We start from the raw sequence: 25431 nt of genomic DNA on the forward strand, positions 1-25431 counted from the left end.
AAACCAAACATATGTTATCTATTTTACTCTACATCCCCAACAAAGTTTCATTTTGCTTTTGACCTTTGGTTTAGCACATACCCAAGCAAGGAAGGGTGCTGTCCCCAGATTTTACCAAAATTGATAGAAAATGGTTACTTACTGCTCTTTGCTCAAGTTAAGCCATAAGAAAGTTGTCAGTAAAATGCGAGGCACATTCGTTGTTTCCGACCTTGGCTATTGTGGATATGTGAAAACCTCTAAATATCAAACAATGTCAAATGCTGCAGACATTGACAATCATCGTCAAAAGTGTACTGTTTTATGTTTTCTCTAAAAACATCCCAACAACACCGAATGTCTGAAGGAGACATTTTTTCTGCACCATATTCATTTCACTCAACAATATTGATTAAAGTACCAACCAAAGACATTATCCTTCTCAATTTTTTTAATGTTTTGTACATGTCTGCATGTGATAATTTACAAACGACGGCCACGTCGTCCTCCCTTCCTCCTGGTACTGTCTGATGGGATGGGGGTGACATCCTCTGCAAAACACAATGATACAGTTTTAAATTTTCGACATGTTACAGGTAGTCACTCTGGTAATAACTCTTGGGAACTTCAAAATTTAAAATTTATTACCACTAACCAAATGCTTCTACAGATACGTTAAGTTATAACCCTTCTGGCATAACTCAAGGCTTTAGAAGTCACTGAACAACCGATACTGCACCACATAAGCTCATTTGTTCAAAGGGGAAAGTGAGCAAATAATCTCACTTTGTCCAAAGATTAGTATGTATTGGCTGGAAATCAATCAAATTATGCTGTCGGAGTGAAAATTACAATTAAGTCTCAGCAATTACTTGAAATTTCCTTGGGTTAATTTATGGTTGGAGACATCATATATTGTCTTAATATAAAGAAACCAGATTTTACCAATTCTGCCAATCTTCATTCCAGAACGAGCCAGGGCTCTAAGAGCTGACTGGGCACCAGGTCCAGGAGTCTTCGTTCTGTAATACAAGAAAATAAGAGGTTAAACTAGCATGGCACATTGGAAAATGCAACATTATTCTACTAAACCAATGGTATTCTGTTGTTTTGGGGATGCAATAAAAAAACAAGTTTTCAAGTATCTATTTTTTTCCATGATAGGTATAAATATGAACAGCATGTATTAGTTGTTACTTGTGCTCGTATGTAATTTTATAGAAAATTTGCTTTGTTACTTCAATTTTTTTTCTAAATACTGAGTAACATGGTACACAAACGTCTTTTTTTTTTTTTTTTTCATTGCTTTTCAATATTTCGATTCATTTCTGTTACATGTTAACTTTGTGCAGTTTGTTGAAATTTTAGAGTTTTAAATGAATTTTACCTGTTTCCACCAGTGGCCCTCAGTTTTATGTGAAGAGCATTGATTCCAAGAGTTTTGCATCTCTCAGCAACATCCTGGGCTGCCAACATAGCAGCATATGGGGAAGCCTCATCTCTGTCAGCCTTTACCTTCATTCCTCCAGTAACTCGGGCAATGGTTTCTCTGTAACATATAGAACACATACAGATCTCTGTTCTAAATTACCACAAAGTCCTAATCTAGTCCTGATATAGCTTCGGAGACTGGAATCACTTGGATGATCTGCAGTGCATAAAGCCACAGCATTCTTTCAGATTTTAGTTTATCTTAGTGAAAATTACATGCATGTTTAGATGAAACCTCTATTAATGATCAAAGTGACCAAAGCACACTTCAAACCTGAAATTACTGACTTATGAGAGAATGTGTTGGGACTTTGGAAATATTCAAATTGCTGGTTTTACCAAGGACATGGGGGAATGGCTGGCTGGCTTGAACATTTATGGAGTTATTTGTGCATGCATATTAAAAGTCCAAGTAGGTCATATTTGCAACTGAATTACTTCATCAATTAATAATTATTGAGCAATTCAATCTTTTTTTCAAAATTCAACAGAATTTTATTTGGAGTAATGGATTTTTGGTATTGCAGAATATAAAGTAACCTTTCATTGCTGTAAAATCAAAGCTTGCCAACTACATTAGACAGTCTAAGACATTCAGGTAAAAAAGGTCCTTTAAACAAGAGATCCAAGAGGGATCTTGGCATCCACTATTGAATGGTCTTTATTGGTTCTAAAAATATGACTGATCTTTTCACTTCTTTCCTCTTTTTCTCTTAATCATTTGATAACAAAGAAAACATTTACAAGGAATCTAAAAGATCTAAGAAGAACTTTCTGTGAAATAGTGATAACATGTGATGTCATGAAATATCCATCCAGAAAAAGCAATAACAATCATCAAATGTCAAAATCCAAGCAAGTTACTGGTCAGCAATTTTGTTTTCCCAATCAGAATAAAAATTAAATGGGCAAATCTAGATGCCAAGAGAAACCTACATATTAACTTATTGATATATTCCTCCGATACTAGTGATAACAAACATCAAAAAATTTCAATCAAGCTCAAAATGATTGAGCATAACTAGGGACCAAATTTGAGAAAGGTTCATTCGAACTTGTTGAGAAATAGCAACTAACCATGGCATGAAAGGCGATTGCCTTGATGATGGTGGGCTATAAATATATTGGCACTGAATATGTGGTAAACGTTTCATTGTTGGTGTAAAGTAAACAGTTGAGCCAACATGGGCATAAAAATCTTCAAAAACAAATGTTTAGAATATATTATTGGTCTTGGTCAATAGCAACAACGATGGCAGATACATATTAAGTGAACCTTCTGAACTTTGCAGAAAAGTTTGACTATAATACCACACTAAGTTCATAACATTAAATTGGCTATTGCTGATCATACTACACTTAATGTTGTTTAGATTGTGATTAGTAAGCAGGGGTAGAATTTAACATTTTTAGTAACTCGCACGTTGTTGCGAGTGGATAAAATTTTAACTTGCAAATTTACAAACTTACTCGCAATTTTGAAATTATGTGTTAACATTAAATATAACAGATGCTTTATGATAAATTATCTTTACTTTTCAGAACCACAAACAAAAGAACAGTTGCTTCAAATAAAGTTTTTATTTGAGACAAAATACAATTAATCTTTTTGTTTTTTGTTTTGTTTAACTCACTGTTCATATCAGCCACTGTTCATATCACATCGTGCTTTGTTTCTCGGAAACTCTCGTTTCTTTTCCATTACAATATATTCATGTATATCGTAGTCTTTGAGACGCTGGAAACTAACGAATGATGTGTACAAGCGTCACCAAGATAATGCATTGTCTGTGTGTCGGTTTTGTTTCAAGTTTTCGTCAATGTTTTACTATGTGTGTCTGTTTTACCAGGATTAATATGCACTCGCAGAAATATGCAAGTACCACAATTTTCTACTCGCAAAATGAAAAATCAGCTCGCATTTAGCGAGTGTGCGAGCGTTAAATTCTAACGCTGGTAAGGCACTGCACTGCCAATATATGACATTGGTATTGTTATCTATAGTTTGTTGACACTTACTTTCCAGACAAATCTGTGACATGTACAAACGTGTCGTTGAAACTGGCAAAGATATGTGCCACACCAAAGACATTTTCACCCTCCTTGACCTGTGGTCCAAGGACCACTTGCTCCTCCTTTTGCACCTTCCCCTTACGTGGAGCCATTCTACAACATAAAAGAAAAGATAATTACTATAGATCTGTGTCCATGTCCATTTTCATCATTTACCTCTCATTTTGTTTCTACTACAAAGAACATTTCAATTAAACAAAAAAACTCCAAATATTTCTACAAAAGTTGTCAGAAGACAGAAAAGCTTGCAGTGTAGGTTGAAATTGGGAAATAGTTTTCACAAAAAACTTGCATGTCAAATATGAAAGCCCCATCTCATACAGTTAACATACTGTGACCCAAGATTATAGTTTTTATAAAGCTAGGTCAAAGGTCAAGGTCAGCATATGCAGTTCTTGTCACAAAAAATTCACATGTAAATACCTAAACTATATCCTCATCAGTATTGACACACACCGTTATAAAAACTTTAATCTAGCTGTCTATGGCTGACACCGGAGGTTTAGCATTATCCTGTCCTTGCGAGTTAAAAGATGATATTTAAACAAAGTTTTTTCTGCTTCTGGCACCTTTTAAGGTACAATTTAATTATTTTACAATAGTCAATGACTGAAGTCATTTCAAAACAGGAGTATTGAGAGATTCAATGATTTATTTACACATTTCATGGTTAACAATTGCTTTTGGCTATACCAATTAAAACTTGGAAATTTAATATTGTTACCCATGTTTGCCTTTTTATCCTCAGTTGTTTATAGCTATCTCCGATAAAATGCTCTATTCCTTTAGCTTGATTTAGCATATTTTTCAAACAAAGCAGGGTACCATGATATTGGTGTTTGATCTCTTGCAAGGCCAGCCTTTGTTATGGTGAAAATAATGCTTTTGTTCTTAAGCTTGCAGTAATCAAGATTCAAGAAATTGTATTTACTTGGCTATTCCAGTTATCCATAGGCATGATAGCCTTACTGATATAGTAGTAGGGGCTAATATTTTGTTCCTAAAAATACTAACCAGATGGAGATGTCTGTACATTAGTGCATTGCCAACAATTGGGAGAGACAAAGGTGTCTGGAACTTGCAAGCTTTAGAGATACATGGGTGGAAGTTTCCGATTCTTTAAATACTGAAATAGCTGATTTTGACAAAATTTAACACTTCTCTTCAGTTTTTTATTGGGGGGGTATTTTCACAATACCTTGTTCATTATCAAGACTGAAAACTTTCACCCATGGATATTGCATGAGGGGATACTTGCATTGCCTCGATAAAGTGACTACCAATTGGCAACATGCATGGTATGTGCAAATACAGACGCAACATTGTAACACAGCAATTACAAAAAAAAATGGTATATGGATTGTTATATTAATTCGTGTTGATGGAACGTTATCAAACTCCTGTACTTGTATCTTCTAGCTGGAGGTGTATATTTATGCAAGTTTTCAAGAGATGGGCCAGTCCGACAGTCGAGGTGTTTTCTGATCGACTTGTTCCTGGCCCACTAAACATCTGCATTTCTAGCCATTGATATTTCCGCGGATAATCATATAATTGTGTAAATATGCTCGTCGAAGAAGTCATGTTTTTAACCATGTCAGTAAAGACACCAATCGAAAAATCTAACCGGTACACCCTCCCCTTCCCAGAAAAAAACCCAATGAAAATACAGCTAATTGCTACTAAATCACACACAAATCATTATCATTTTACCGACCCCGTTATACCCGTGATATTATAGTAAAACAAAAAGTTCCGTCTGTAAATTAATTGTAAACATCTTTCACATGGAAGGTAGGGTCGATTCGAACTGATTTCAATACCTAAATAGGGAATAAATTTTAATAATACGCATATCATCGGATAATATGTGATCGCATTTATAACTAGCAGAGAAAAAGTAACCCTGTTACATTTATAATAGCCCGATGTGATAGGATTTGTTTCTCAGATCAGTTTTTCATTTCTAACCTCAAGTGAGCGAGATGTAAAAGACTTCCGGTGAGATTTCATCGTGACATCTCGAGATTTGACTACGGATTATTACGGAAACACACGACCACTCCCGAGTAATTTGTTATTGTTGTGTCGACTGAACACGAAAAGGGGTGACTTGGCACCCTATTTTTCCACGTTTCAGTCTAAATTAGAGGCAAATGGGTACTCATACAATAATGTAGGTATTTGTGGGGGGTTAACTGTAATATTTTTACACAATATGATTGCATCGATTGACTAATCGGTGTCTAACTCCGGGCACTGGTCTCGGAGCAGTCGACACCGAGCAGAAGCCAGGGTTCAGTTTAGACCTGTGCTTGGGTGTCATTTTCCTGAGCAGTCCTGTCATCATGGATCTCCTTTTTGACTGGGACAATGAGGGGGATAGGTATTCTTTCGAAGACAGTGATCGATTTGAAGAAGATTCATTGTGTTCGTGGATAAGCGAGCCAGAAAGTCTTTGTAACAATTGGAGAGGATGGAAAAGACAAAATGGAGGTCAAGCTTCGACAATTGTTAAAAACCAGGGTGAGTTGGCCGGAAATTGTAAAGAGATTATTCCCACAAAGGCCTTTGTTTTCTCAAACCTGTACATTTTCTTGCAAATTTTTCAAAAACAGCAAATTTATTTATACCATCCAGGCAGTTCCGAAAATAACCTGCATTTGTAATTTGCATATAATATTTATTACAGAATTCACGATGCATTTCCAATACTGATGTAGGCAGATATTCTGTTACGTGCATCGCCTCAAGTAATATCTGTTAACCTAGGACACAGAAGGTGTGATATCAACTAAACGTATGGAGATAATGCAAATCATAGCGCCTATTTGACACTATGACATGCAATACAATCTATTTGGGGATTCTAACTATCAAGCACAGGGTAGCCAAAATCCCATTTTGGGATTTTAACTTAAACACTTGGTGCATAAAAGGATAATTACACATTGAAAATGTATTTAAATCTAATTGATGCTAAAGAAATGTTTATTGCCCAGTCAGAAACTGATCAATATTTCATATTCATATTATATGTAAAGCATTATATTTGAGATTTTTCATCAGACAAAATACTATATTCAATTGGATGTATTATAAGGTCTGACTGATTTTAAGAGACTGTATTTTATACATAATTATCATAGGGGGAAAGCATCAGAATTGGGCAATTAGAAAATTCTCTGTTCAGCATATAAAATGCATGGTGACAGGTAAATTTGCCCTAAATCCTGTTCGCCTTCATTTTATGTTTTTGTCGGGTGGTATATATTTTTGCAGAAATTATTAAGCAAGTTATTAAAATAACAAACTTAATTTCTTTTCAATATAATTTATAACGGAAAACTGAACGAATTCGAACCTGAAGCCGAAAACGGACATATAGGCCTAATATAAAAAAAAAACAAAAAAACATTGTAACACATTCAATTTATTTTGATGAATGTTGGTTTTGTGACTAAAAGCGACTAAAATGAAAAGAAAATACCAAACAAGGTTAAGTCATGAAATGTTCGTTTAGGGCAAAAAAACCCGGATTCACAATGCATTGCTTTTGACTGATTTAACCCATCTTGGGGCTTGGAAATCATCAAATGAGTCTATAAATAAGGAAAATATTTTATTGGGGAAGTGTAGAAAAACAGAACAGTGAAATTTATTAATGTCCTGTCTACTGATGTATTACTTGTTAAACATATTATAACAGAAACAAAAGCTGTTGAACAATTATCAATATATCAAAGGAAATGAGTAAAAGATTATTGTTGACATCTAGACTTAGCCTTATGCTTGCAATTTGGAAAGTGTTGTGTCCCATCAAAGCCCATTGTCTGAAACCGACAGGACTCTGTTCTTGTTGTTTTCGGGGCAGAGTGGTTAAGGTGTCCCGACACTTAAACACTAGCCCTTCCACCTCTGGGTTGCGAGTTCGAAACCTACGTGGGGCAGTTGCCAGGTACTGACCGTAGGCCGGTGGTTTTTCTCCGGGTACTCCGGCTTTCCTCCACCTTTAAAACCTGGCACGTCCTTAAATGACCCTGGCTGTTAATAGGACGTTAAAGAAAACAAACCAAACAAACCAAATCTTGTTGTTTTCAATGACAAGATCAGAGTCTTAAAGGATTCTGATCCAAAATACATGTACTGCCACTTACCAAGTTGTTATCTTGTGTAGCATATATATACATACCTGCGAACTCCCTTGGAAAGTTTGTTAGAAGTCTTCTTGATTTATGATTGATTGCTCTACTGCAGCACCTAATATAGAAGTAACACAATAAATAGCTCAATTTATACTATGTTGTGCAACCCATTATTTGGAAACATATAAACTATCATCACAAAACACATGTGTTCGCTTAGAAATGATGGTGGTCTTTAAAACCAAAAAAACCTGGTGCATATATATGACTAGAATAATTATAAATCTCTCATGTTTGTATACAACTGCTCCAATACATTAACATATAATGGACATTGCATTTAGGTAATCAGTCAAACCATCTATTGCAGTTCAGGTAGAAAGAATACAAAAGTTGTTTCATATACATATCACAGTATGAATAGTTATGCTCTGTTCTTTTGTTTAATGGATTGAGTGTTGGTTCAAGATATAGTAGCTCACTTAATATATTTACAATCAACAAAAATATCTTTGTTTTAAACTAAATTTAAACTCAATTCTTATTTGCATATACAAATGTATACCTTGGTATACAAAATGTATACACATGGAAAGTAATAAAACTAACGTATAGGATGCAAGTTATCCTGCATACACGAAAAAATTTGTTTGACTATAAAAAACATAAAAGCAAATGATATTTTAACAGAAGTTCATTTTATGATATTATGATTTAGTTACAGAATTACACCAGTTTCTGTTGATATGTATGGAATGAGTATGAATATATAGTAATTAATGCATGTACACTAACAGCTTGAAATCTGTATTACTTGACTTGTATAAGTTGCTGTATATTCCAATATCATGATAGTTATTTCACCTCATTATACCCACCGCAATGAAGTTAGGGGGGTATACTGGAATCAGGTTGTCCGTCTGTAGACACAACGATGTACCGACTATATAGCTACTCCTCCTAAACTACTGATCCGATTTCAACGAAACTTCGTGACAATAATCCTTATACATTGTAGATGTGCGTAATCTATATCACGTCGTAATTTTTTGGTAACCATGGTAACCAGGGCACAAAACTTAGTTTTTTAGTCTACTCCTCTTATGGTTACCATGGTAACCAGGGCACAGAACTTAGTTTTTTCATGACAATAATCCTTATACATTGTAGGTGTGCGTAATCTATATCACATCGTAATTTTTTGTTTACCATGGTAACCAGGGCACAAAACTTAGTTTTTTGGGCGAGTTTGACGCAACGATGTACCGGCTACTTCTCCTAAACTGCTTATCTGATTTCAACGAGACTTCATGACAATAATCCTTATACATTGTAGATGTGCGTAATCTATATCACATCGTAATTTTTTTAATAAATCCCATTCACACTTTACCTTTCTCATAACCTTTTTAATTTTTTCTTTGTTATAAAATTGATCAATTGAAAAGATTTTCTCATGTGAAATCGTTTCATAATGTCATGTATAACAATTTACTCATAATATAGATAAAAAAAGAATAAGGGTAACCAAGAAAACTGAATACGACTAAGTGAGATTTAACTGTATATCTCGTTTATTGTATAAATGAACACATAGTAACGATAGGGGTTGCAGGAGCGGGGGGTATGAGTTGGCCCTCTGGACCACAGTTCTAGTTTCTGTATATTCCAATATGATATTTATTTCAACTCATTACAATGTGTACATAGAATACTGCAGGTAGCTTCAGGCCAAGTCATTCAATTAAAATAAGGCTGGTTGGAAATCTCAAGACAAATTCAAATTTTAAAGCATATATATACAATTTTAGCAGAAGAAATGCTTTATACACATGCAATTAAATAACTGTATATATACATACTTTCCAGTTATATAATTTACCAGAAACATCTAATTAGTAAAAATGAGCCACATATGAAGGTTGTTTTTTACTTTGGTTACAGCATGCATGTAATTGACAGAAATTAAAAGAAAATTACATGGTATATTCGACCAAGTACATGTAATTGTTTTTTAACTTTTTTTTCAAATTTCATTATATGATTAATTGGAATTGGTTGTGTGATAATAAAAAGGAAGTCAGTCATAAAGAAGCAAGATACACTGTCAGTTTTGACATATCGTTTTGGGTGTTTATTAGAACACTAGTGATATCGATTATATTCATGACTGGTACAAATTTATTTACTTTGACAACCCTAGACACCAAGTTGACTAACATTGAGCACATGTGCAAAAGGGTTGAAAACAGGACACAAATAACGGCATCTTCATCTGGGCAAACAGATGGTGAGTCATTGTGTACATGTGGTATCCCTGGATGATGTAGCTCATCATCTGACTTCATTCTCTTTCTAGTATATATATACATACTTAGCCTCAAGCTAGCAGATTTTTTTTCGTGTAGACAATAAAAGTATTTTCATTGCTGAAAAATTCTGTTTGATGCTACTGATCATGACATGTATGTGCCATTGGGATCAATTTGCACATGTATAGCTGGTACATTTTCTACAAGTGGGCACATTCCATGTTTATCACATATCTCATGTAGACTATATAGCTAGTCAGCCATATATTAGGGTCTATTAGGACACTGACCTTTCCGCCCCATATCACATGACTTGTAATTGTACATCATGTGTGTGTCTACTGTATAGCCAGATTGTAAATCCATGATATCTTAAAAGGAAAGAACAAAATACTGGTAATATAGTTATAGTAATAAAGTGAAAGTGAAACATCATTTATCTATTGTTATATTGAAAACATTTCTATCAAACAAATATCTGGAGATATAACAATTACCAATTAGGCAATTATTGGTTTGATTTGTGTGTCATTATCAGGTTAATTGTCTTTTATTAGGGTAGAGGGAAATTTAGATCAGGACTTTTTTTCACTTGTTGGTATTTTATGGGGTTATTTTTGTCAATGTCAACCATATCTTTTAAAATTTGGTTGTTTGTCAATGATTTAGAGTTAAGATTATTGATAATTAATTTCTTCACTTTTTTTTGGGGGGGGGGGGGGGATATAGAAGCAAAATGTTATCCACGACATTAAATTATAAAAAGCTTACTGTTATACACTGTACAAGGATATATGTCCGGAAGTGTGTTTGTGTGTCAGATTGTGTTGTGGTACTGTGTGGCAAGTGTATAAGTTTTCAAAAGACGACATGATGTGAATAGACTGTTATCATCATACCCCAGTTATAGTGTTCATGCTTGATTACACTGTTATAAGAGCAAGGGCCCTCGAAAAAAGGAAGCTGCAGTTAAACATTATCTGTCCATACAGAAACATAAGAATGATTAACTTGTCTGAGGTATCTATGGTGAAGAACTATCAACCAATATGTTTGACCCATTTTTAAGATCACAAGCTCAAGTGTGTTAAATGTTTTCAAAAAAGTTCTTCTCTATAACTCATTAGAAGTCTATGGATATGTGATATTTCCCAGTATCATGCTTGGAAGGACTATAAATTTTGTTCAAATGTATTTATATCATTAAGCAAATTCTCAATAACCATAAATCAGCACAAAAGTCAATCATGTTTTGGTAGTGAAGATGGAAAATTAACAGTAAGATTAATAAATCTAAATTGCAATGTGTGTGATTGCTTAGTGCTGCAGGTACATTGAATTAACCATACTATATAAAATTCTTTATACCAATTTAGAATCTGATGGGCCAGTCAAGCCTCTGGTGGAGTTGGCAGCCATGGCCGTGGCATGCAACATACCATTTGAGGAGGTGGAGATGTTCCCTCAGCCTATCCCAGAACAGCTTCAACTCAGGATAGCCTTTTGGAGTTTCCCAGAGAATGAAGAGGATATAAGGTATGGCATAGTTACTGGTGATATTTCTTGTATTGTCGGATACATTGTTCAGTTAAATAAAGATCACTTGTCTTTAATATATAACATGGCTATGGGACACTGATGGCGAAATGTCGCCACACTGATGGAAAAGTAAGGTAAAATCATGATTGGTTCGATGAAAAATACAGAAATCAGTATAAAATTTTGAACATTCAGTCTAATGGTTGTTCAGTGTAGTATCTTTGTCATGGCCATGGTGGCCAGACCAAATGACCAGTAATTGTAAAATGTATAGAAATTTGGGACCACTTGATTAAGTTAAGCTTTCCTGAACAGCAGTGTTTGAATTGAAAGTTCTTCATACATTTCTAGGTTTTAGGTCATCTGACCCGACCTATAGCCATGCGCCGTGCATAAACTTTTCACATTTCAAATTCTCAAGTCCTATTAGTGGGACAAAGCTCTAACATGCCTGAAATGATCCTGAGATAGTCCTGACCATGTTTTGTTATTTTTCGGGTCAGTCTGAAATCCAAAATGGCCTTGGTCACCATCATGAAAAACACATTATAAACTTATTCTCCAGTTCCACTGGTGCCAGCAAACTGGAAATTGATGGAGATTAAGGGTAGGGATAACCGGAGCCAACAAGGTGTTGCTATTTTTAGATCGCGTAAAAACTTTGACATGGCAGCCATGGCAGACATTTTGTAACATAATTCGTCTTATAGTATCAGAAGGTCGTAAGTGTCACTTCCAAATATTCAAAAATTATTCAGGAGGAAAAAAAAAAATCCTTTTTCGCAATAGTAACTCCTAGAGTTGTAAAATTGAGAGACATGATGCATATTTTATTGCTCTTTTGTTTTATAATAGTTCAAATGTGACAATATGAAAATTGCAAAACAATCAAATGAAGATCTAAAAAGTAAACAACCTTCTGATATCGACGGAATAGTTGTCTTCTAGGAAACAAAAGGTCGTAAGATTAAATTTGTCTATATAAAAATATACCACATTTTCGGAATTAGGTCGTAAGTGTAATAGAAAGTTATAGTAATATTTCCTCTTAAATCTAATAAACATTTAAAAAAAAAAAGAAAAATAGCAATTTAAATGTTTTTATGGGAGGCGTGCTTCACATTTAGCATTAGCTGTATTCGCTTTCTTTGTGGAACCGATCATTTATAAAGAAATATATCCACATAGGCACACAAGTACTTGGTTAGTACTGGGCCTAGTATCCAGTTGACAGACAATCAAATATTTTATGTTTATCTGATTGTAAGTAGAAACTAACAACATGCCTGAATGAAAAAATAAATGAATGATAAAATGTTTTATAGAAGAGATAATATTTCAACCACCATATAATGTGTTTAGATTTAAAGTAAGTTTGAAGAAGTTATTCATCCCTCTGTATACTTGATAAGGTATACATGTGTGCTATGGTAGAACTAGAAGTTATATAACACAACCAATATGATATGTAAGAGTGTCACCTTTCAATGACTAAACTTTCACCTTCATCAGACTAATGACCAATGTCACACTTAAAAAATATCATATTGATTGTGTTATATAACTTATATTACATAACTCCATTATCATTGAATATTTTTACCGTGTTTCACAGTGCTTGTAGGTGAAACTGACCCAGATTCAATGTTACAGATAATGTCCAATTTGTTTGAAACAGGAATAAATAATATCTGGCAGAGTGATGGAGGCCTATAGCTAATGGGCTTATTGTTGGCTATATGAGGTTGTTAATTCAATTTCAGGCTGTACTCTTGCTTAGCTAATGGTAGTGCTGATGAGTTCCAGAAAGGAGAACACCTTTACAAGTTCAAGGCAGTTAAAGAGGCTCTACAGATTGGTAAGAAATTCATGTTATACGAATCAAATCAATTAAGTTCAAGTTCAAGTTCAAGGTTTCACCTTAAACTGAAATAATACAAAACTTAAGGGGATTCATTGACACGTTTATGGAAATGATGCTGATATTGCTGTTAATAGGAAGTGTTTTGGAGTATTCATACCCAACCCCCAACCCCCTCTACATACACACCTTGTAAAGGTGGGGTATGATTAAAATTGCTTCTATGCACTGAAGTGTATCTGTAGCAAAAATGTTGTGTACAAGTTTCATGAACACCACAACAGATTTGGTTCATTTACTCTAGAGTATCATCATTTGAAGTCCTCTTACTAGATTAGATATTTGTGGTCATATTTCAATATTGAAGGTTAAAATGTCATAGCTTTTGAAATAGACATTCTGTGTTCAAGACATTTTATGATTTAGTCCATGTCTATTCACACCAAAGTGTTTGAAAGGCAAATTCATACTTGATCTCTCCTGAAATAAAAAGATATATCTTGTGAAAACCTCAACAAATATCATTCATCCAGTCAAATTGAAATACTTTAGGTAAGGGTCTTATATAGGGTACAAGCATTTCAAAAACAATATAGCTTACCCATCCTTATATCCACTCAACTTAGATCAAAATAAAATGAGAAGCTACCTGACTACAAGTAAATGTCAGGCGGTCAAAGATCAAGGTCATATATTTTATGTTTTCAATGATAAATGAAATAGTCTTAGAATAATTTATTGAAAAGTTATAGTGACCAGAGTCCAGAGATAAAGGACATGCATCAAAAATACACCAATAGTTAATGCCATAATTGAAAAATATTATTTGATGAACAACATATTTATTTTCAGCTGATAATAAAGGACATGCTTTTGCTAATTTTAGGTTAATTATTAAGAGTATCACTAACAAATGGATAAGATCAATCTGAGCCACCTGTGTTCTCACTAAGTTTTCAGACAGGTGGTAGATATATATGTTATATAATTGTTTTTGTATCTAATTTTGTATTTCAGGTTTCCATCTGAGTGCAACTGTCATCCCACCACAGGGTATAGTGCAGGCTAAGGGTAACTTCAATGTGGCTGTTGTGTTTGACAGACGACGGATATCTTCTTGCACCTGTACTTGTAACAGCATGGCTTCCTGGTGTTCCCATGTAGTTGCACTGTGTTTATATAGAATTCATCAGGTACGTGGTGAAATTACATATTCTTGCTAATGAATTCAGTGTTCCGATCATACTATTGAATTTTGTTAAAGATTAACAACAACACCCTTTCCTTCCACCAATGAAGTTGATTAAAGGTATATATTAATGACTTTGTTAATCAAGACATTCAGACAATATTGAGTGTATTATTTTTGAATTGCATAAAAGTTTAGTCACTTGGTCCTATCATGGAAGTGGTCAAGGTCATCACGACACCCATGTACATAAAAACAATTATTCAGCAAGATGTGATAAAAAATTATAACGACATAAGGGGCCAGTCCAATAGAGGTACATGTACATGAATACAAGACTATTTTTTGTAGCTCTATGTATACAAATTTATTGCAGTTTTTCAATTTTCAGATTTTTATTATTAAAAAAATGAATAAAAATGTGTGAAGTATTTTACTTTTTTTTCTGTCTTTGTAGTGCAATGCTGTTTGTCTAAGGGCCCCTGTATCTGAATCCTTGTCAAGACTACACAGAGACCAACTGCAGAAATTTGCTCAATATCTTATTAGTGAACTGCCACAACAGGTAAATATTTCTTCCTTTAAAATAATTGTTGTAAACCTGAAAATGTGTGAATTTAAGATGAAAATTAAAAAAAAATATATAATGTGTTCTTCATATGAACTATCCATAGCTAGAAAGTACATATATCATAAATACTTCATAGATCTTAGTATGAAGGATTTGAAGAATACTTTAATATAGAAAGTGATAACCTTTTATTATAAAAAGAGCTTGTAAAATTGTTCATGTTTCCTTGTAGGCCACACATTTACATTTTCATATACCATGAATGATTTCCGATATAATAATTGATATAAATTTAAACATGTAACAAGGTTGGTACTGTTATACATCTGATATAGAAATGTACTTGTTTGCCTTCAGATATTACCAACTGCCCAGAGACTGCTGGATGAATTGTTGTCGTCTCAGGAAACTGCTATTAACACTGTCTGTGGTGCTCCAGGTAACATTCACTTCGGTCCAGTAGTGGTTATTGACTTAAAGTGTTGAGCTACTTTCAAATTTGTTTACAAAATGCATGTTAGTTTTATATATGTAATTTTTGTGTAATATTTTGAGTAACTTTTTGTGAATGCTTTTCAGATCCTACTGCAGGACCATCTGCCAATGAACAGACATCTTGGTGTTTGGATGAGAACACTCTACATGAAAATATCAAGAAAACACTTGTAAAATTCTGTGTCCCATCTCCCATAGTTTTCAGGTTAGTAGTCTCTTCTTTTTTTATTCCATCAATTTATAATTAGAAATATGGTAGAGGTTTAAGCTTAACATAAGATTGCCAGCTGGCTTTTTCAAATATTTGATGCTGTTAGCACATAATTTATATTGCAGTGATGTCAACTATCTATCGGCCACTGCGCCACCAGCAGCAGCTGAGTGGCAGAGTCTACTGAGACCTCTAAGGGGAAGAGAACCAGAGGGCATGTGGAATCTGCTCTCGATTGTCAGAGAAATGTTCAGGAGGAATGATAGCAATGCCATTCCTCTACTTGAAATCATCACGGACGAAGTGTTACAATGTGAACAGGTAAAATTATTTAGATTTTCACTTTTATTAGAAAATAAAGATCTTGTTTTCAGTCGTTACATAACTGCAACTTAATCTTTCTGATGGCTATGAAATATGTGATTGCAAAATAACACTTTTGTCTATATGATGTGTATATAGAGTCTCAAAGTTATATTAGAAAACTTTGTGTATAGAAAGATAAACATTGTTTGACATGTTGATATACTTAATTGAGTGTCTTTGTAGATCCTGATCTGGTGGTTCACCACTAAGACAACGGCCAACAATAACAACATGTGTCGAGGAAATGGAAGTGGTGGAGCCAACATTACCCAGCATGCTGCAGCCAGTTTGTGTGAGGAAATAGTGACACTTTGGAGATTAGCTGCCCTCAATCCCAAATTATCTCCAGTTCAACGGAATGACCTTAGTGTTAAGTTCAAAGAGTGGCATTTGTCTACTGTGGAGAAAGTAAGGAAAGCCAGAGGTGTCAGTATCAATAACACAGGCAATGGCCTCAAGAAAAATGAAATAGAAAACTTCATTGGATTCAAGCCTGGTATAGAGGCATGTAGTCTAGCTTGGGATGACTATCCAATACCTGGTGTGACATACTCAGAAAAGGATGGTTCTTGTTTCAAATACAGGTTCAACAAGTCCCATGACAGCGATAAGAAGCCATCAAGGATTCAGCCAGTCACCGTTTGTTCAGAAAGTATTATCAGCACAGACAATACAACTACACTTGCTCAAGCACAAAACATGTTACAGGAGCAACATCAAAATGCTCAGGACTTAGCAAACTACAACAGTAGACGACATGGCCATTCTAGTCCCAGAGGTTCCAACACAAATGATGGTGCCATCAGTTCAGGTTCAGAGGGTTTCTGTGAGCCAGAAAGAAGTAGTTCTATATACAGAGATTCTGACTCGGGATCAGAAATGAAAGAAGTGAATTCCAGAAGTAACTCTATTGATGATCAAGAGGGTTTTCCTGGTCATGCTTCCCTCCCAAATGGTTTTGGCATAGGAAATAGATCCGAAGGTGCCTCTAATTTCTCAGTATTTTCAACAGACAAGTCTGGAGATGTATTCCACGCTTGTGACAATGCTCAGGATAATGCTGCTTTTGTTATGCCTCCTTCAGATGCTCAAGTTTCTGGATCTGCAAGGGCTGAACACTCTTCAGAGTCCCAGCAGTCTGGTGATGAATATCAGGTTTATTTCTGTACTAAAAACAAAACAGCTGATGCGGACAAGCAAAAGAAGGATAAAACAGATGAACCTAATTTCTTTGCTGGAGTGAAGAATATGGATCAAATGCAAGACGTAAGATTTCCTCTTTAAGAAAATATACAAGAAATATTTGTTTTCTAAAATTTAGTTTTCAGTAGTAATTTTCATTGCTTTAATTGAAGCAAGAATGTATAATTCCAATAGTCTTACCTGAGGCTTGTATATTTTGAAACAGAGTTAATAAAACTTCTCATGATTTTTTATGCAAAAAGAAGGCTTGTACTCAAGAATTGAAATAACATTGAGGAAAATTAACTACATGTATTCAAGTATTTTCTAAAAAGAATATTTAAATGGAAAAGTTGAGGCGAGGAATTACGTTATTCAACTAAATTGTAAAGCAAAATTTCTTACAATTCTTCCTAGATACTGTTTGCAAGAGCAGAAGCCCTGCATGCCCATGGTCATACAAAGGAAGCTTGTCGCTTAGCCCAGAGACTTGCAGAGGAAATGCTAGCAAATCCTTGTGACCTGCTTGCAGAAACAGCAAATCTTCCAAGTATCAAAGGTTTGTATCCATGTCTCAGAAAGATGACGGTGGAATGTATCTATAAGTTATCAGGTCACCTAAGACATAGTCTCAAGTGACCTATTCTAACCACCTATTGTCTGTTGTCGTCCACTGTTTCATCCATAAACAATTTACATTTTCGACTTCTTCTCAGAAACCTTATTTAGAATTAGCGATTTCTAAAGATAGTTTGATGGTATGCAAATGTTGCCCAACTGACCCCCAGGGGCTGATGGGTAAGGTCAAAAAGGGTCAAATTGACAAATATTTCAAAACTCAGGAGGCCATTATGGGCCTCTTTATTTTCAATATGTTCTCCAAAATATAATTTGAAAGGGGAAAAAAAAGTGTTGCTTATAAGTATTGTTGTTCTGATCATTTGACCTGTTATTGAGTTTTACAGCAAAATTCAAATATTAATAAATGAACAAAATCGCTTGAACATTTAAATCAAAGTGCATTAAACAGTGAATTTTTGCTTAACATTTTTTTCTTGAAATGAATTTAACTCTGATGTTAATGTTATGTAGGTAAGAAGAAGAAAGCCCTCACCAACATCAGTCTGATGGCCAGTTCCACTTTGTCCAAGGCTGCCTTCCTGTCCAGTGTATTGGCAGAGGAACACGAATGTTTCCACCTGGCCTTCAAAGTGGGCATGTTTGGATTAGAACTCCCCAGACCACCAGCATCCTGTAAAGCACTGGAGGTGAGTTGTGCTATATAGGATTTGTTTTCGTATACGACTCAATCGAACATCACCATATACTGATTTAACTCATACTATGCAAAGATAAAGGCTAATTTACATCTTAGCTATCTTCAAAAAAATGAATATTAAAGGGATTTTGTCTATAATTTTAGACAAGACAAGTGAGTTTTTGCAATTTATCATGTATATAATGTATCATTTATTTATCTTTGTAAACCATCTAAAGATGTGTTCATTTAATGTTTATTATCAAGAGCATTTGGCTACCAGCCAGCCAAAGGGATTCACTTTTATTGTCAGCATATATAATAGAAAATTTGATCTCTGTTTCATGTTCTGTAGTATTGTTTTGTTTCTTGTACAAGGGACTGTCTGTCCAACTACTGTTCTCTGTATTAATAGATTTAACACTGTGTTATAATTTTAATTCCGCAGATTAGATATATTAAGTATGTTACTACCAGGTTTTCAGGAACAAAAAATGACAAATAAACAAATACTTATTGGTCATAATGTAGGCACTGATGTTGTGTACCTTTTATACATCAAGACATGGATAACGGTAATACTGGTCTGCAGACAAAGTTTGGTAATGACATGTTATCTTTTGTTAGCTAATCAGCTCTGATGAATAGATGGTCAGAATATTGTGATGCTACATTTATTGTGTATCTTTCAATAAATATTTCATATTAAACATTTAATGCAGGTTAAATTAGCATATCAAGAGACCGAGTTACTGAATCTGCTGAAGAAGATACCGTTAGGTCCAGCAGAAGTGAATGTTCTGCGAGACAAGGCTGAACAACTGAGAGATAGAACCATAAAATCCCGTGGTGATGCCCTCTTGCCTCTCACTCTGGCCAGCTTTATATTTGATTCCCTCTGTCTGCCAAGTAAGTCAAGTATGAAGAAAAAAGTTTAAAGCATAAAAAAGTAGTATTGGCAAATGTATTAAAATTATGAAACCTATGCAGAGTCTGCTATCAAGAAGCAATTGATCTTTGTTTCACATCAATAAAAAGATAGCTTGAAGATTAATAATAAAAAGTATTTAACCTTTGGTTTACCTCTTGTAGTCAGTGAATGATGATCATGCTATTTATGGGTTATGTGTTTCAGTGTTCCCTCTAGGTAGCACCAGTAGCAGGCCTCCCAGTAGGTCAGTACAGATCAGTATTGCAAGGTCCCCAGGAGATGAGAAGCTTGGGTTTGAAGGGGCAGTCGCAGCACTGGGTAAGATGTAGTTAAACACTGTACTGTTTTGCTGTCAGCACTGTCTAGTATAATTAAATAATTTGCTTAATCACATCAAAGAAACATTCTTTCCTTTTTGCCTTGCATGCAAAGAAAAGTTACGAAAGCGAGAATGTAGGGTTGTATTACAATGGCAACATCGTCATCATCAGCATTTCACTTTAAAAGTTTTTCATTTAGATCCATTGCTCAAAAAGTATATTAAAAGGCCAATTTTAGCCAGACTTGGTATTTAGAAAGATCACAGGAAACTTAACACAGCCTTCATTTACGGAATATCATCTGGAGTTTATGGTTTGGTGACTCGAGAAAATGGAGATGCTGGTAATCTGGACTTGAAAGTTTTATGTTTTGCTCAGTTTCTTAAATCTTAAAAATTATCAATGTTATTTCAGCCAAACATGGCATGTAATCTGGGAATCTCAACACACCCTTCAGATTACATGAATTTTATGTTTTTGCTATATTTTTGGGTTAAAAATCCTAGATTTTGAGAAATTTATATAAAAACTTTAATGCTGATGCATTTAGCTTACAATGGATGTATTTTTATCTCACTTTTCAGAAAGAGTGATTCTTTGGGTAAAAATGACATATTTAGATGAATTTTGAGAATTAGTGATTTGCAAAATTTGGTTTTTGTTTTATAATGTATCAATATTAAAAATGTCTATAAAGTATACAGGGTGCTTCCATTATGTCATGTGGTTTTTTTTTGGTGGTTTTGGATAGGGGTGAAACCGTACACTTTCAGCACAGTTCGGTACATATTGTGGTTCGTTTTTTTTCGGTTCGTTTTATTTTAAGATATAAAAACTAAATTACAAATAGATAGCTGATGTGGAATATCTGTAAAACAAATTCGGCAAGTAGCTACTGTCGCATCCTTTATCGGAAACCAAAATAGGAAACCGGGGAATCTCTTAGCACTAATGCCATTTTTCCGTCAAAATATTGCTTTAAAATAAGCCCTCTTCCGATTGGGACTCTTCAAATTCACTTGGCCAATCAGAAACCAGCTTTTATATATATCGTCAGTCAACCTTCTGCCGGCGCATAGTGAAATAGACATCCATATAGAAATTTACCGCTCACAGTGCATGTACCGTAATTTGCCGCACGGGAGGCCGTCCTTAAATGACCTTAGCTGTTAATAGGACGTTAAACAAAATAAACCTAACCTAACCTAACCGTAATTTGCTGTTGCTATACCGTGTACCAAACTGAAACAAAAATATTGTGGTTCAGTTACACCGCGGTAAACCGTTTCACCCCTAGTTTTTTTTTGGGGGGGGGGGGGGATACTGAAATTTAAATGAATTTAGAGTTTGCTTAAAGCTTACTACATTGACAAAGCATGACATGGGAAACATAAATACAATGTATGTGTAAATCTTGTGTATAATATCACGGTACATGACAAAAAAAAAATGATTGAATTTGCCCAGCAAACAAATAAAAGAACAAAGCACTATAATATTTGTTACTCCTCTTTTATTAGGTCATCTGACCCAAAGGGTCAGGATGACCTATAGTCATCGTGCTTCGTCCGTCGTCGTCCGCCGTCCGCCGTGCGCCGTGCGCCGTCCGTAAACTTTTTCTTTCAAAACGCTACTCCTCCTTAACCCTTGGGTGGATTACTTCCAAATTTGGTTTGAAGCATCATTAGGGGAGGGCAATCATATTTTATATAAATGAGGCTGGTCTGACCCCTGGGGCCAGAAGGGCGGGGCCCCAAAAAGGGAACTTAGGTGAATATTGCTATAAAATCCTACTCCTCCTTTACCCTTGGGTGGATTACAACTAAATTTGGTGTGAAACATCATTGGGGGAGGGCGGTCATATTTTATTTAAATGAAGTTGGTGTGACCCCTGGGGCCTGAGGGGCGGGGCCCCAAAAGGGGAACTTTGATGAAATTTTGCTATAAAATCCTACTCCTCCTTAACCCTTTAGTGGATTTCAACCAGATATGTTGTGAAACATCATTTGGGGAGGGCGGTCATATTTTATATAAATGAGGCTGGTGTGACCACTAGGGCCTGAGGGGCGGGGCCCCAAAAGGGGAACTTTGATGAAATTTTGCTATAAAATCCTACTCCTCCTTAACCCTTTAGTAGATTTCAACCAGATATGTTGTGAAACATCATTGGGGGAGGGTGGTCATATTTTATATAAATGAGGCTGGTGTGAGCCCTGGGGCCAGAGTGACGGGCCCAAAAAAGGGAACTTTGATGAAATTTTGCTATAAAATCCTACTCGTCCTTAACCCTTTGGTGGATTTCAACCAGATATTGTGTGAAACATCATTGGTGGAGGGTGGTCATATTTTATATAAATGAGGCTGGTGTGGCCCCTGGGGCCAGAGGGGCGGGGCCCCAAAAGGGGAACTTTGATGAAATTTTGCTATAAAATCCTATTCCTCCTAACACCCATAGTGAATTATTACCAAATTTGGTGTGAAACATCATTGGAGGAGGACAATCATATTTTATATAAATGAGGCTGGTTTGACCCCTAGGGCCAGAGGGGCGGGGCCCCAAAAGGGGAACTTTGGTGAATTTTTGCTATAAATCTACTTCTCTCTAACCCTTGGGTGGATTAATACGAAATATGGTGTGAAACATCCTTTGGGAAGGGTGGTCATATTTTATATAAACGAGGCTAGTGTGACCCCTGGGGCCTGAGGGGCAGGGCCCCAAAATGGGAACTTTGGTGAATATTTGCTGTTAAATCCTAATCCTCCCTAACCTTTTGGTGCATTACAACCAAATTTGATGTGAAACATATTAGGTGACGGCAATCATATTTTTTAATGAGACAGGTTTGACCCCTGGGGAAAAAAAGATGGGGCAAAAGGAGTGCTTAGGTTAAACATTTCTTAAAAATGCAATTCCTCCTTAATGCCTTTATTGATTACAACCATATTTAGTATGAAACATCATTGGGGAAAGGCAATCCTAATTGATATAAATGAGTCTTGTCTGACCCATTGGGACAGAGGGGCATGCCCCAAAAATGGGAACTTGGCTAAAATTTTGCTTTATGATGCTGCTCTTCCTGGACAAGCTAAATGGATAAACACCAAATTTGATCTAAAACTTAACTGGCTGCGATAAATAATTTATGGTAATAATGCTGGATTGGGGTGTGTGTCCCTGCTGTAAGTGTAAGTGTTTGTCAGATGACCGTTAAGGCCCATGGGCCTCTTGTTTGTACATAGCATAGAGACTTGTATCACATGATTTTAACCCCAACTGTTATAGCATTCCATATACCCAAGCTCAATTTAGTTGGCCCAAAATTACCATAGTTGTCGAGGGGGCATTAAACGTGATCATACTAAGATGTATTTGTATTCCAGGTATGAAAGCCAATGTATCAGAGGCAGATCACCCACTCCTGTGTGAGAGTACAAGACGACAGAGAGGGGAACTGGCCATCACAATGTTAGTCCATTACAAGGATGACCAAGTCAAACTTAGCAAGGTAAAGTGATATAGATAGCAATTACTTACTTTCAAGCTGAAGTGTTTCTGTAAGTCAGTCAACAGTTTGATAGGACATCTCATGACATTAGGAATGACTGTCCTCTCAACATTTAATGACACTTAGCAGTGACATCTGTATACCAGACTTTTCATTTATCTCCATTTACATCAGTGATTTGTTTTACATCTACATTATTTTGATAGTTTAATTATTTGTTATTTGCAAAGATTCTATGGAATATTTCTTCAGATAATGGATAAACTGCTAGATAAGGAGGTTCACCAATTGTACAAGGCTCCAAGTCTGGTGAACTACTTAGGCAGTAAGTCTGCATCTGGTCAAGCAGCTACATCCATCCAAGCTGTTCATACCACACCCTCCACCAGCCAGTCTGTACCCCAGGCCTCCACATCACAGGGCAGTTGCTCCTCTGTCAGTCAACCCCAACAACAAATCCCTGAGGGGAGTGGTCAAGTAGCTGCAGCAAGGACAGTTTCCAACACGATTGTGACATCTGCGACAGGTGCTAGGCCAAAACTCACATACCCGCTGAGGTATAACAGGTAAGATGGAATCCATTGCTTGTTACTCTCGTTTTATCCTATTTAATTTTATCCTTTCACTTGAGTATTTATTGAATGCTTTGTCAGTGCATTTATGCATCTATCTAACAGGCATTTATACTGAGTACTGTAAATGTTATTTTTTGTGGGGGGGAATTTCGCAATTTCGATATGTAAACTTTAGGCGTGGGAGTAATTGTAGTTTGAGATTACGCAAATTGATATCAAAATGATATGTTGGGGAAATTTTTGCGATCAAAAGGATTCCATGTAATTAGCATAAATTTCCACGTTTACAGTAGATGGAAACTTGTCTCAACAAATCTACATTTTGCCATAACTTAATAAAATGCCACTGATGCAGTTTTCTTGCTCCAAGTTGGTTGTGTGTCAGTTAACTTTTTACTTGGCAGCAAATTTGTAATTATGAGGTAATAGTGTATATTACCCCAACTTTCCATGGACACTGGTCAAATTTCACATTCCTTTCCAGTGAAACATTTCATTATAATAAAAAACTTATATTAGGTCTTAGGATAACAAAGTCAGTGATCCGTAAGCTGACTTTGATGGGTGGGATTAGAATCTAGATACAGAAATAATTTGTGATTATAACTGTATACACCTTTGTTAATTAAACTACTCTATTTGAATACTTGTGTTCTTTTTCTTGTATACGAAGTCCTGAGCTTATATCTTGATTTGACAGATTCTGTATAGCCTGCAATTTATATGGTTTTTGGAAAACTTTGTGGCAGATAACCCACTTCATCAGATAGTCCGCAGAAGGCATTTTTCAATGTTTTAAAATGTATAGCCTAGGGCAATATGCAGGAAATAGCAGTAGTAGTCATTGGTCAAGGTTGCATGTCACACTTGCTCACTGATTTTCATTTTGAATCAAAAGAAGCTAACATAGAAAGATATTGGGTGTAAATATCAACTTCCAATTTAGATTTGGTTTTAACAATTTCATTTCAGTGGAAAGGATACAGACAGTTCTGCAGTAGAGGAAGAAGAAGAACTCAAAGCTCTGGAAGCCAAATTGAGATGTATGAGCATGAAAAAAAAGCCTTCACAAGGTATGGATTTCTTGTCATCCTCATTTAGTTATCCTTTTTGTGTAGCTTGTGATGAGTTGATTCCATGGTAATGAAGTAGTTACTTTTGTCAAAAACAAGAAAATATGTTATTTCACTCTGAAATGCGCATGCAGAATAAAGTGTTAGAAATAATTTTAAAAAAATGATGCATCATTATTTAATGTTTAAGCCGTTCTGGTATGATTTTTGTAATTTTGACCCTCCAAATTTAATATGTGGTTAGTTGAAACCAAAATAGAATATATCCCTAAAATCAGCCGCAGAATATTATCAAATAACAAAATGATGAACAAAGAAATTTGATTTGTGAAAAATGAATGACTTTGCATGGAC

General features: G+C 35.3%; 2 protein-coding genes across 2 annotated transcripts in view; one reads left to right on the forward strand and one right to left on the reverse strand.

Annotated features, from left to right (window-relative positions):
* Positions 1-412: 412 nt before the first annotated feature.
* On the reverse strand, positions 413-3664 carry LOC117325431 (40S ribosomal protein S14). Its single transcript, XM_033881624.1, has 4 exons — positions 3490-3664; positions 1367-1528; positions 925-1001; positions 413-530 (listed from the first exon to the last, which is right to left on the reverse strand). Exons 1-4 carry the CDS (start codon positions 3633-3635, stop codon positions 463-465), a joined length of 453 nt encoding a protein of 150 aa, XP_033737515.1. The 5' UTR covers positions 3636-3664; the 3' UTR covers positions 413-462.
* A 1940-nt stretch (positions 3665-5604) lies between these two features.
* LOC117325395 (zinc finger SWIM domain-containing protein 8-like) overlaps positions 5605-25431 on the forward strand; it is a 34864-nt gene continuing 15037 nt past the window's right edge. Inside the window, exons 1-16 of the mRNA XM_033881572.1 lie at positions 5605-6069; positions 11377-11536; positions 13303-13397; positions 14418-14593; positions 15047-15154; positions 15518-15599; positions 15740-15860; positions 15992-16187; positions 16416-17498; positions 17832-17973; positions 18507-18682; positions 19395-19581; positions 19808-19921; positions 23305-23429; positions 23682-23995; positions 24977-25077. Of these exons, the coding sequence (XP_033737463.1) occupies positions 5892-6069; positions 11377-11536; positions 13303-13397; positions 14418-14593; positions 15047-15154; positions 15518-15599; positions 15740-15860; positions 15992-16187; positions 16416-17498; positions 17832-17973; positions 18507-18682; positions 19395-19581; positions 19808-19921; positions 23305-23429; positions 23682-23995; positions 24977-25077 (3358 nt within the window). The 5' untranslated portion in view covers positions 5605-5891. The remainder of the gene's footprint in view (positions 6070-11376; positions 11537-13302; positions 13398-14417; positions 14594-15046; positions 15155-15517; positions 15600-15739; positions 15861-15991; positions 16188-16415; positions 17499-17831; positions 17974-18506; positions 18683-19394; positions 19582-19807; positions 19922-23304; positions 23430-23681; positions 23996-24976; positions 25078-25431) is intronic.

This window comes from Pecten maximus, chromosome 1, assembly GCF_902652985.1.
Source record: "Pecten maximus chromosome 1, xPecMax1.1, whole genome shotgun sequence".
Lineage (NCBI taxonomy): Eukaryota > Metazoa > Mollusca > Bivalvia > Pectinida > Pectinidae > Pecten > Pecten maximus.